At 42.2% G+C, this 13783-nt stretch overlaps 1 protein-coding gene across 1 annotated transcript in view; it reads left to right on the plus strand.

The window, feature by feature from the left end:
• LOC140458126 (interleukin-17 receptor A-like) overlaps positions 1-13783 on the plus strand; it is a 55323-nt gene that overhangs the window by 16323 nt on the left and 25217 nt on the right. Inside the window, exons 3-5 of the mRNA XM_072552233.1 lie at positions 3504-3650; positions 10999-11123; positions 13590-13716. Of these exons, the coding sequence (XP_072408334.1) occupies positions 3504-3650; positions 10999-11123; positions 13590-13716 (399 nt within the window). The remainder of the gene's footprint in view (positions 1-3503; positions 3651-10998; positions 11124-13589; positions 13717-13783) is intronic.

A 13783-nucleotide genomic window follows, 5' to 3' on the forward strand; every position in this document is an offset into this window, starting at 1 on the left:
TGGGAAATCATGTCTCACAAACTTGGTTGAGTTTTAAGAAGTAACAAAGAGGATTGATGAGGGCAGAGCAGTAGATGTGATCTTTATGGACTTCAGTAAGGCATTCGACAAGGTTCCCCATGGGAGACTGATTAGCAAGGTTAGATCTCATGGAATACAGGGAGAACTAGCCATTTGGATACAGAACTGGCTCAAAGGTAGAAGACAGAGAATGGTGGTGGAGGGTTGTTTTTCAGAGTGGAGGCCTGTGACCAGTGGAGTGCCACAAGGATCGGTGCTGGGTCCTCTACTTTTTGTCATTTACATAAATGATTTGGATGTGAGCATAAGAGGTACAGTTAGTAAGTTTGTAGATGACACCAAAATTGGAGATGTAGTGGACAGCGAAGAAGGTTACCTCAGATTACAACAGGATCTGGACCAGATGGGCCAATGGGCTGAGAGGTGGCAGATGGAGTTTAATTCAGATAAATGCGAGGTGCTGCATTTTGGGAAAGCAAATCTTAGCAGGACTTATACACTTAATGGTAAGGTCCTAGGGAGTGTTGCTGAACAAAGAGACCTTGGAGTGCCGGTTCATAGCTCCTTGAAAGTGGAGTCGCAGGTAGATAGGATAGTGAAGAAGGCGTTTGGTATGCATTCCTTTATTGGTCAGAGTATTGAGTACAGGAGCTGAGAGATCATGTTGCGACTGTACAGGACATTGGTTAGGCCACTGTTGGAATATTGTGTGCAATTCTGGTCTCCTTCCTTTCGGAAAGATGTTGTGAAACTTGAAAGGGTCCAGAAAAGATTTACAAGGATGTTGCCAGGTTTGGAGGATCTGAGCTATGGGGAGAGGCTGAATAGGCTGGGGCTGTTTTCCCTGGAGCGTCGGAGGCTGAGGGGTGACCTTCTAGAAGTTTACAAAATTGAGGGGCATGGATAGGATAAATAGACAAAGTCTTTTCCCTGCGGTCAGGGAGTCTAGAAGTAGAGGGCATAGGTTTAGGGTGAGAGGGGAAAGACATAAAAGAGACCTAAGGGGCTACTTTTTCACACAGAGTGTGGTACGTGTACGGAATGAGCTGCCAGAGGATGTGGTGGAGGCTGGGACAATTGCAACATTTAAGAGGCATTTGGATGGGTATATGAATAGGAAGGGTTTGGAAGGATATGGGCCGGGTGCTGGCAGGTGGGACTAGATTGGGTTGGGATATCTGGTCGGCATGGACGGGTTGGACCGAAGGGTCTGTTTCCATGCTATATATCTTTGAAACTCTGACTCCCACATAAAGAGCCCTCCATTGGGGATCCCCACCGCCCGGTGGCAAATGGGCACACCAAGGCGTGGCCAGACGGTGGATGAGGGAGAAGAGGTGGACGGTGTGCAGCAGCAGTCGATACAGGGCCCGCCTTTTTACATCCTTAAGAGGGACAAAACTAAAATTCTGGAAGTGGCTCAGGTTGTGGGGCACAGGCTCCTATGGGAAGTACGGGACCTTGGGGCCGATGTGAAATTCCGTCCGGACGGGATCCCACCGCACACCTGAGCATCCTCCAACTGGTGCACCATGTTGGGTCCAAGCACCGCCGTTTTAAGGCATCGGATGGCAGTGGCCACGTACTGGACGTCTACCGCTGCCCTTCTCGCTGTATCCTGCGGCAGCATCTAGCCCAGGCCCCTGGCACCCCGCATGTCCCCAATCCTGGTCACCCTCACTGCCGTGCCCCTCCCCTCCGACAGCCACTTGAGCCCGTGAGTACGGAGGTGCAAATTCCTGAGCAACTGCTCCCTGACGACAGCTGCTACTCCTGCCGGAGGGTAGGCGCGACGCGATTCGACCATGTTCCAGACAGTGATCAGGTCCTGGTAAAAGACAGGCAGCATCTTGAGGGCAACCTCCAAACCGTCACGGTCGACGAACAGGAGCTGCGTGTCGTAGTTGAGGTTACACACCTGGCGGAAAAACATGCGTCACCAGGGCGCACCACCTAGGAGGAGGCTCGACGTAAAGGTATCGCCGCAAGGTCTGAAGGCGGAACGTCGCGACCTGGGTGCGGACGCACACCAGCAACTGACCGCCTTCCAAGAGCTACGTTTATACCACAAGTGGTTTGGTGATGGGAAACAAGATCCAATGAGCATCACTTGCTCTCAAATTAACTGTGGGACTGTTCCATTTTACCCTTAAAGGAACTACATTTCTGATATTGTCATTGTATGCAGCATTTTTGGAGGGGTATGAAGGCATTAGGGAGTGTGCAGAAAAATTCACAAAAGTGCTTCTAAGAGCCCAAGTTGTGTGTGAAAAAGAGAAATTGGAGAAAATAAAGTGCAGATTTAAGAGCGGGTGTAATCATTTTTCATTGAAAAGGTTAAGAAATAAACTGATTTAAAGCCAGCAGCAAGATCTTTTTTAAAACCTAGCAGATAAGAGCTGGAGTTCACTGCCTGTGAGCATGGTAGAGATAGATTCATACCAGATATTAAAATAGAATTGAATAATTATCTGAAGAGTAAAGATTTGTAGGGAAACAAGAAAAAGACGAGTTACTGGAACTCTGAAATATTCTTGCAGAGAGCCAATAAACAGGCAGACCTTCCATGCTAAAACTATTCTACAAAAAATTAACAGGGGATTTAAGGGCAGTGCTTGTCACTGGCCACTCGGGTGTTTTCCTATCTTCCTGGTGGTGGAAATTGAATAAAGATTTGTGCACTTTGTGTCTTTCACTGTGTCTCACACCTGCACACACACACCATGGGTGCTGGGGAAAAAAATAAGCACTACCGCACTTCGGCGGTATTGTGGGGGGGTAAAAAAAAGAAAGAAAAAAAGAAGAAAAAATAAAAAAAAACTATTCTACATTCCATTCCTGGATCTGCACCCTGCTTAAGCACTCACTTGTTTAGATCTGTTTGCAGATTTTTTTTTTCTGTGTATTCCTCACAGCTAAGATTCCCACCAGCTTCAGATCTACTGAAAATGTGAATATATTACCCTTGGTCTCTTCATCCAAATCCTTTAATATATTGTAACAAGTTGTAAGCAGCCGAGGCCCCTACATTATGTTCAGTGTAATTATAAATTGTTTGGTGTTACACGTTAATTTGTCAGGATTTGCTAAAAGCATCTTTTTGAACTCATGTCGTTGTCCTTCCATGATCAAATGACTGCAACACGGTTCCGACTACAACCTGACCAATTGGAATCGGGGACAGCGCAAATAGTTTTCCCTTCAGTTTCATACCTTCGGTCTCTTGTGGCTGAGGACAACATGGGCAGCTGACCCATATACCAGTATCAGGGCCTATCCTGAAATACTGACCAAAGATTTAAGTTTTCACCTGTGGAAATGTTCTAGACAGTGAGGAAAGACTGAACCGTTTTTCAACTGTACCCATGTACCCTAGTAGCCCAATCAAAAACTAGAATGTGGCTTGTTTTTAAAAAGGTGATTAATTTTCCCATTGGAATTTGCTGACAAAAAGTTATTTTCTTCTTCTTTGCCATGATCAGGTGGCTGTTTGGATAGCAGTTGGTTGAGCTTTTCCCGTTGGACACCATCATTTCCAAAGGAACTACACGTTAATCTTGCCAATCAAACGAATGCAACTGGAGTCTCAGTGCCTGTACTGTCCATCAACTGGAGATTAAGAACAGATGGTAAGAATGTAACATAAACGTTTCTTATTTTAAAAGATAGCAGATTCTAGTGATCCTCTTTGGGGTCGTCGTGTGTTAACTATCGGTCTTGTTACTAATAGTCTGAAGTCACACGCCACCAGGTTGTAGACCAACCAGTTTGTCTGAAATCACAAGCTTCTGGAGCACAGCCCCTTCGTCAGGTGTAATGAGCGAGAAGAAAACACAGACATAACTTATAGGCAGAGACATCAAAGGATGGTGCAAGTGGAGTGTTAGATAATAAGTCTATGCAAGTGACCAAGAGTGTTAGACAGTGAGTCAAGCTCGCTGACTAACTAACAAACAAAGGGATGACCTATAATCAGATTAGATGAGGCAGAGATAATTACAGGAAATAAAGTGCTGGAGATAAACCAAATGACTTGAAGCAACATGATAAGTATAAGTCATATGCCAAGGGTCTAATCAAAGTAAGTATTCCAAAACTACAAACTTATTAAGGTAGAAAGATCTCAACTTATCAAGGGGACAGGTGTCAAAACAGGACAGTAAGGAAGATTTTAAACACACACAGAACACGTGTAGCAAGACCCTAACCCAAGATCATGATTGAGGCCGTCGTCATGGGTACGGAACCTGGCTATCAGTTTGTGCTCGGCAATTCTGCATTGTTGTGTATCTCAAAGTCCACCTGGGAGGACGCATCCCTGAAAATCAGAGGCTGAATATCCTTGAACACTGAAGTGTTCCGCAACTAGGGGGAAGATTCCTGTGTGATTGTTGTGTGGTGTCCATTCATCTGTTTTCATAGCATCTGCATGGTCTCCATATACCATGCCTTGGGGAAACCTCGCATGCAGCGTATGAGAAACGACACTGGCTGAGTCACTTGAGTATCTGCCATATAAGTGGTGGGTGGTGTTCCCCTGTGTGATGGTAATATCCATGTCAACAATCTGACAGGTCTTGCAGAAGCTGCCATAGCATGGTTGTGTGGTGTGGCTGATGTCCTAAAGGCTGTGAACAATGGTCTGTTTCTTGCATGAAGACTTCTACTGCCTTCTGAAGGTATGCAAAACCACCACATCAGGACGTCCCATCGTATCAGGCAATGGGATCCTGTGTGAGCACCTCTCTGGCTGTGTTGACGGCATACTGAAACCCATTGTACAAGGAACCCCCAGCTTTTGTCATGACTCTATAGATTTCTTACAGAAACTCAGCAATCCTGGTCCAGTCAAACGAGGAACATTCCTTATCACAAATGATGTTTTGGCACTCTACACCAGCATCCCCTCAACAGCCTCAATACTCAATACTGACCACTGACAATTTCCAGACATCCTGCAATTCATCTGTTTCATCTTCTAAATAACATCTTCACTTTTGACAACCGGTTCATCCAGAAACACACAACATCTATAAGGACCAAATTTGCACCCCAATATGTCAACGTCTTCATGAACAAGTTTAAACAAGACTTTTTTTTTGCTGTACAGGACCTCTGACCAGTGCTATGCACCAGATACATTGACATTTTTTTTTCATTTGGACTTATGGAAAGGAATCACTGAAATGACTACATAGCAACAAACCAGCTTCATCCCACCAGACTTACCAAGGACTACGCTTCAGAATCAGTCTCATTCTTTGACACTCCTCTTCATCAAGGACAGACACCTCAGTACTTCACTCTACCACATGTCCACGGTTAACCTCACGATGCTGCATTCCGCTAGCTTCCACCCCAAACATATTAAAGAAGCCAGCCTCTACAGATAAGATACATAGGATCTGCTGAGATGAGGAATGTGACAGATACCTAAAGATTTAAGGATGTCTTCATAACAGCAAAGTTAAAAATCACACAACATCAGATTATAGTCCAACAGGTTTAATTGGAAGCACACTAGCTTTCGGAGTGTCGCTCCTTCATCAGGTGGTAGTGGAGGACTCAATCCTAAAACACAGAATTTATAGCAAAAATTTGTCAATTTTTGTTGTCAACAATCAATCAAGGTATTTTTCAATGTATAATTTCAGTTACATCACACTGTAAATTTTTGCTATAAATTCTGTGTTTTAGGATTGAGTCCTCCACTACCACCTGATGAAGGAGCGACACTCCGAAAGCTAGTGTGCTTCCAATTAAACCTGTTGGACTATAACCTGATGTTGTGTGATTTTTAACTTTGTATTCCCCAGTCCAACACCAGCATCTCCACTTCATAAGAACAGGATACAATTGGGACAACACACCCATCCTAGGATAGGCGAAACAAAGACATGCAAGAGGATTCTCAGAGTCGTGGCATTCTAACGAGAACTCCATCAATAAACACACTGATTTAGATCCTATCTACCTTTCCTTGAAAAAAAAACTGGAAAGGACATCACCCACCTGAAGGAACCAAGACCTATAAATCGAGCAGGACATACCACCAGCACTTCTCCGTAGACTCAGTGATGTTACCTAGTATGGTGACGAAATGTCTGAAAACACACCTTCAATCTCAGCGAGCTAACTTACTTAGCAGGATGCAGTGCTCAACTCATCGATCGCCAGTTCCCATGTGACACGGCAAAAAAAACCCAAGTCTCCTCAGAAGACACACAGAATATGGCTTCGTCATCCAGTACTTCCCCAGAGCAGAGAGACTACACCATGTTCTTCGCAGCATCAACAATGAACACCTTACTAAGATCTTCCCTACACTTCTCTTTAAACAACTGCCAAACCTCAAATAGACCATTGTTTGCAGCAATCTGTCCAGCCTTCAGGACAACATCAACCACAACGCATAACCCTGCTATAGCAGCTTCTGCAAGACATGTCAGATTGTTAACATTACCATCACACAGGGGAACACCACACACCACATAAACAGCAGATACTCATGGGACGCGGCCAGTGTAGTCTCTTGTACATTGCAGGCAAGGAGGCCCCAAAGCATGGTACATTGGCAAGACCCTGCAGATGCTGCAACAGATGAATGGATCCTGCAACAATCGCCAGACAGGAAGGTTCCCTCCCAGTCAGGGAACACTTTAGTGATCAAGGACATTCAGCCTCAGATCTTTGGGTAAGCTTCCTCTAAAGCAGACATAGAAATACACAACAATGCAGAATCACTGAACAGAAACTGATAGCCAAGTTTAGTACCCACTAAGACCGTCAACCATAACCTTGAGTTCCTATCTCGGTACTTGTGACCCCATCACACCTCTGCATCTGTAAAATCTTCCTTAGTCCAGTTTTGACACCATCACTTTGACAAATTGTAGTAATCTCTCCACCTTTATTAGTTTGGAGTTTTGAATTACTAATTACTTTTGTTAGACCCTCCGCATGCAACTCTTATACCTATCATGTTATTCCAGTCATTTAGTTTGGCTTCAGCACTACCTTATTTTTAGTTTTCTGTAAATATCTCTGTCTCATTTAGAGATGTAGGGACTTATTATTCAATACTCCACTCATGCCAGTTGTATGATCTTTTTGATCTCTCTGCCTAGAAGTTCTGTGTCTGTGTGCTCCCCTCTCTCCCTACACCTAACAAAGGGGCTGCACTCTGAAAGCTTGATTTCAAATTAACTTGGACTATAACCTGGAGTCACGGGACTTCTGACTTTGTCCACCCCAGTCCAACACTGCCACCTTTACATCATTGTTGCTAGTTGAATGAATGGTTAGTTGTGTGCTTATAGTGGGCTGTCACTTTGAAGCCAGCTGCAGGAATCGCTCAGAATTGACTTTTGCCTCTGTGAGTGAGGGAGAGAGGAGAGAGGGTATTTTGATGTTTTATAGTATCAATAGGGTGATCCATGGGTTTTTTATTTTTCTTTAGACTAGTTATTCAGATCAGCATTGAATCACTTTTTTTTATTAAACACACCTTTATTAGAATCGTAGAATCCCTATAGTGTGGAAACAAGCCATTTGGCCCAACATGTCCACACTGAACCTCTAAAGGGTAACCCACCCAAACCCATTCCCCTACATTTACCCTTGACACTAATGCACTAATCTACACATGCCTGAATACAATGGGCAATTTAGCATGGCCAATTCACTTAATCTGCACATCTTTAGATTGTTTGTTTGGGAGCAAACTGGAGTATCTAGAGGAAACTCACACAGACACAGGGACAATGTGCAAATTCCACACAGTTAGTTGCCAGAGGCTGGAATTGAACCCGGGTCCCTGATGCTAATAGTTATCTATATTTTTGATCATGGGCTGAAATGGAAAAATTATTGTTTTAAAACTGAGGAATGTTATAAAGAAGTACTGAAACTCCGTACCATATTTATTGTCCTTCACCACAACAAGTGAACAGACTGAAGAATGTAAGCAAAATTCAGGGCAGACAAAACTTCTGTAATCTCCTCGGTTTTAAGGTTACAATTTAAACTTTATTCCCAATATCCATTTTTGTTTGAGACTTGATATCCTATTGCCTAAATAGTTCATCTGGTGTCTTAAATGTAAACTATAAAATTAATATTCATCAAAGTAGGGCTACAACATCACAGGCATATTTTGGTTTTTGTTTCTTATTTTAGACACTCAGTCTCTGGTCTCTTCTGATATCTGTGGTCTTCTGCTTCCAGCTGGCCAGCAAGCTCTGCAAACTTCAGTTTCAAACTTGGTGCACATTTCTTAGTTACTGAAAGACGCTGCTTGTTAACCTTTTCCAAGCCACATCTTGATCAATGGCATTATTACATTTTTATTGGGCAAGGGGAGGCCATGAGACAAGAGCAGAAGCAGGTCATTTCAGCCCATTGAGTCTGCTGCACCATTCAATTAGATCATAATTGATCTGATCATCTTCAACTCCACTTTCCTGCCTTTTCCCCATAATTCTTAATTTCCTGATTTATAAATCTCAGTTTTGAATATGTTTAATAATTCAACATCAACAGTCCTGTGCTGTAAAAACAAAACTCCACAGTTTCACTCGCTCTAAGAAATTCCTCCTCATCTGTCTTCAATGTGGAGTTGCTTGTTCTGAGATTCCCACCACCCTGTGCTCTGAAACTCAGACACAGGGAAACCACCTTTCCACATCTAACTGTCAAGTGCTTTAAGAGTCTTGTATGTTTCAATAAAATCATTTGTTTTCTTCCAAACTCCAATGACTACAGGCCCAACCTGATCAACTTCTTCTCATAAGATAGTCCTTCCATACACCAGATCAATATTCTCTGGACTTCCACCAATGCCTCAATATCTTCCCATCAAGAAGGGGACCAGGGCTAGTCACAATTGTCATCTGACCAGTGTCTTGTATAGTTCTGGCAAAATCTAACTACTTTTATACTCCACTGCATTTGAAATAAGGGCTAACATTCTACTTCCTTTTCCTATTAACTCCTGAATTTTGCTGGCATTTGTGGTTTATGGATGAGATCTGAGGCAATGCACATTTCTAACTGACTCTCAAACTGTATGATCATTTGTAATTGGTTCCTAAGGCTGATGTAATTCCCTCTGATCAATCCTCTAATTTTGTACCTTTTAAATAAAACAATTACTCTCAGGAACGTCCTTCTCATTATAGTTGGTTTGTTGCTTTGATTCCTTGCTATGGTATAAAGATATTTCATGATATCTTCCCTGTCCAATTGTTTAGGGAAGGGGTATATGCTGTTACCTCCTCAGAGTCATAAATGTACGGCATGGTAATAGACCCTTCGGTCCAACTCATCCATGCCGACCAGATATCCTAACCTAATCTAGTCCCATTTGCCAGCACTTGGCCCATATCCCTCTCAACTTCCTATTTGTATGCCCATCTAGATGCCTTTTAAATGCTGCAATTGTACCAGCATCCAACACTTCCTCTGGGAGCTCCTTCTGTACACTCAATAGTCTCTGCATGAAAAAGTTGCCCCTTGGGTCCCTTTTTATAGCTTTCTCTCTTTCCCCTCCCCCACCCTAAACCTGTGCCCTCTAGTTCTGACTCCCCCACCCCAGGGAAAAGGCTTTGTCTGTCTATCCTATCCCATGCCCCTCATGATTTTATAAACTTCTATAAGGTCATCCCTTGGTTTCCAATGCTCCAGGGAAAACAGCCCCAGCCTGTTCAGCCTCTCCCGAGAGCTCAAATCCTCCCACCCTGGCAACATCCTTGTAAATCTTTTCATGATTAATAGCATGAGTTCATCAACTGAATTTTGCTTAAGTGGTACAAGTTCCTCATCAAGGTTACTTGTTAGATTTTCCCCTCTGTTCTGTGTGCTTGGAACAAGTCCTTTATATAAAAAAACAGTAAAAGAAACAGGGTGAAAAAGTTGGTTGTAACTTTAAACCTATTTAAAATTAATGTGGAAAGTTACGAAATACTACAATAGAAAAATTACAAAGTATGTATCACTTTGAAAATTATAATGCGTACAAAGTATAAATGTTTCATGTATAGTGAGTGAGGAATCAGGCAATGAAATACTTTATAAATTCAGTCACTGCATAGTTTTGAGTGATAAAGGTCTAAACAATTACACAGTTACAAGCTTAAATACATATCGTTACAAAGTTTAGCTCGAATACAAAGAGTTGCATTTAGCCACAAACAGTTACTTTTCTTCTAAAACACTGACTTAAAGAAAAATTTGAGAGGGCGCAGAAGAGATTGGGTTTGAGTTATAAGGAGAGGCTGGGGACTTTTTTCACTGGAGCATAGAAGGTTGAGGGTTGACCTTTTATAGAGGTTTATAAAATAATGAGGTGCATAGATAAAGGGGATAGCGAAGGTCTTTTCACCAGAGCTTGGCAGTTCAAAACTAGAGGGCATAATTTTAAGGGAAGATTTAAAAGGGACTTGAGAGGTAGCTTTTTCCATACACTAGTTCATACGTGGAATGAACTGATAGAGGAAGTGATAGATACAGGTACAATATTTAAAAGACATTTGGTCAGGTATATGAATAGGAAAGGGTTAGAGGGATATTTGAAATGCATTTTTAAAAATTATGATCTAATACACTATCTACTTGTGCTTTCTCCTGGTAATTCATAAGTTTAAGTGGAAACTCTTGGCTAGAAACAAAATACTTCTCAAAACTGCAATATTTTTGTGTTTTAGTCACTTGTCTGCTCCAAAGGAAAACCAGTCCGAATGTCTGATTTATATCAGCTGTATGCCTGGCCCATTTTGACTGTATAATGTTAGATATGTTTTGTCTGACCCTGATGCTGGACCCAAAATTGTAATTGTTTTTCTCCAAGTGCACTTAATGGTTCACAATGAGTACTCACTTTATTTCTGTTTAATAATAGCATCCTTGAACATCAACACTGAATAATGTTTTGAATTTGGTACATGTATTAATCAATTTGGTTCATTTTGGGTTTTGCAGCCAGTATAAAGTATTCTCAAGGAGTAGAGGTATCTGTGAAAAAACTGAGCAACGGAGAGGAGAAATGTATTCAATACCGATTCCAAAACAAGATAAGGAACCAACTAAATCCACAAGGAGAGAAGGTATGTACTAAGGAGTGCCCTGTAGATATTACAGCTCAGGTTTTCTCCTTGTGTTTGTACTTTCCATCGGCCTGTGCAAACAGCAGCAGCCAATATACTAAGTTAGTGCAACTTTAAGTTGGGAACTCCTTCAGCATCAGGCTTGAGGAGTAATAGATGCTGGAGATCTGAAACAAAAACAAAAATTGCTGGAGCAGTTCAGTCGGTCTGGCAGGATCTGTGGAGAGAAAAACCGTTAACATTTCAAGTCTATTGACCCTTCCTCAGAGTTGGGGAAGTGGAGGCTGAGACTCCTTGACCAATAAGGATTGAATAGATCATAGCTTGGGCTTGATTGTCTGTCTGGAAAGGAAGAGAATCTTCAATGCAGCCTAAGCAGGTCTTCATCTGTCGAAGAGGGACTTTATAACAAAAGGGGGTTAAGGGGCAGGGAGAAAGCTCAATGTAGGCCTGCAAGTGAGCTGCGATAGATTCATCAGGTCATGGATCAGGAATTTGGTCCAATGCAAGTGAATGGAGCTTTTATTATTAATTTTTGGGCTGTTTGTATCAAGAGCAAAGGTGTCATTTATTTGCCATTCCTGCCTGGTGGTGAACTGCCTCCTTCAGATACCATAGCCCACATATTGAAGTCACTCCCAGATGGCTGTTGGGAGACAGTTTCAGTACTTTTACTGATGATGATGAAACAGTGTTCAAGTTGGGATAATATGGGACTTGAAGGGAAAACTTGGACCTATCCTAGGAAGTTCAGAATTGTGGGTTTGAGAGCTGAACCAAAATGAGCTGCCATATGGTCAATCATGGAGGCATCCACATGTCAGGAGCATGATGCAATGTTGCCCACTAGCCTGGATGAGTTCAACTCTAACAAGTCAAGAAACCAAACACTATCCAAGGAAAAAGTATCCCACTTGATCAGCACCCTATTCACCACAATAAACAGCTTCCACTACGAGTTCACAATGACTATTATATACATTATCTACAAAGTGTATTGCAACGACTCTCCAAGACCCCTTTGACAGTACCTTGCAGATTCTAACCTCTACCCCTGGATGATCAAGGCTGGCAGACATGTAAGCAAAGTACTTTGGATGCAGAAGATCTGAACTACAAACAGAAAATGCTGGAGAAACTCAGCAGGTCTGGCAGTGTTGTGGAGAGAGAAACAAAGTTAACTTTTTGAGTCCAAAATGACACTTCAGAATTCCAAAGAAGTATTATGTTGGACTCAAAACATTAACTTTATTTCATTCTTCACAGATGCTACCAGACCTGCTGTGTTTCTCCAGCACTCTTTATTTCTCTTTCAGGGTAACAAACACATGGGAACATCACCACCAGAGACAAGATCCTGCTCCGTTGCTTGTGTCCTGGCTTGGAATTGATAGCTATTCCTTCATGATCATCTTGTCAAAATTCTGAAATTCTCTTCCTAACAACAATGTAGACGTACCAACATCACAACGACTGCAGCAGATCAAAAGAAGTAGCTCACCACTACCTGTCCAAGGGAAATTAAGTATGAGAAACGAATACTGACCTTATCAGTGACACCCATATCTCAGGAATGAATAAAACAGAATGAATATAGTGCACATCTGCAACTTAAATATTGGTCCTTTTGACCTACTGCATTTGTCTTTGTATGCCCTTTGTTTGGGGCAGTTAAAATTTAAGTTTTCAGGCATTGTTAAGATTTTGCTAGGCTTCCCATTTTTTAAATGTTTTTTGTTCAGTCACAGGATGTGGGAGTCACTAGCTGACCCAGTATTTATTGCCCTTGAGAAGTTGTTGAGCTGCCACCTTAAACTTCTGCAGTTCATTTGATGTAGGTACATCCACAATGCTATAAGGGAGTGACACTGAAGGCATGGCAATATATTTCCATGTCAGGATGTTAAATTGCTTGGAAGGGAATGTGCGGATGGTGTTCCCATGTATCTGTTGTCCTTGTCCTTCCACGTAGTAATGGTCAAGAATTTGGAAGGTGGTCTCTAAGGAGGCTTAATGAATTACAGCAGTGCATCTTGTAGATGGTACATTGCTGCAACCGAGGGTCTGTAGTGAAAGGACTGAACTCTCCATTTCCACAAACAATCAAGCAGGCTGCTTTGTCCTGGATGGTGTCACACTCAGTGATAGAGCTGCACAAATCCAGGCAAATAGTGGGTTCTATACACCACCCATCCCCCTCCCCCACACCCTGAAAAAAAGCCGGATTTGGGAGTCACAAGGTGAGTTAACTGCTGCACAATTCCTAACCTCTGACCACATACTTAGCACTAATACAATTTAGTTTCTGATTATACATCTGAAAGACATACACAGCAAGAATAAAGTTTTAAATAAGGCAGTAGCGAAACTTTAAAGATGATTTTGTTGTTTATCCCAGTTCTAGGTGTGTGAGGAGTGTAGAGTTCATTCTGATAGCAATTGATGGTATGCACTTTTCTATTGCAGTGGGCATTCTCACTGGAGACACTTGAGGCAGAACCAGAGCAGACCTATAGGGTGGCTGCATGCAGTTTACCAAGACCTAACATCAATCAAGATAATGATTGTCCAGCAATCATTTTCACTGTGCCTGGTGCGTCTTACCCAGTTGCTGATGATAATCATAGTACTGTTAATAGAAAATGTAACTTGTTGGCTTT

This window comes from Chiloscyllium punctatum, chromosome 32 (genome assembly GCF_047496795.1).
Source record: "Chiloscyllium punctatum isolate Juve2018m chromosome 32, sChiPun1.3, whole genome shotgun sequence".
Taxonomy (NCBI): Eukaryota; Metazoa; Chordata; class Chondrichthyes; order Orectolobiformes; family Hemiscylliidae; genus Chiloscyllium; species Chiloscyllium punctatum.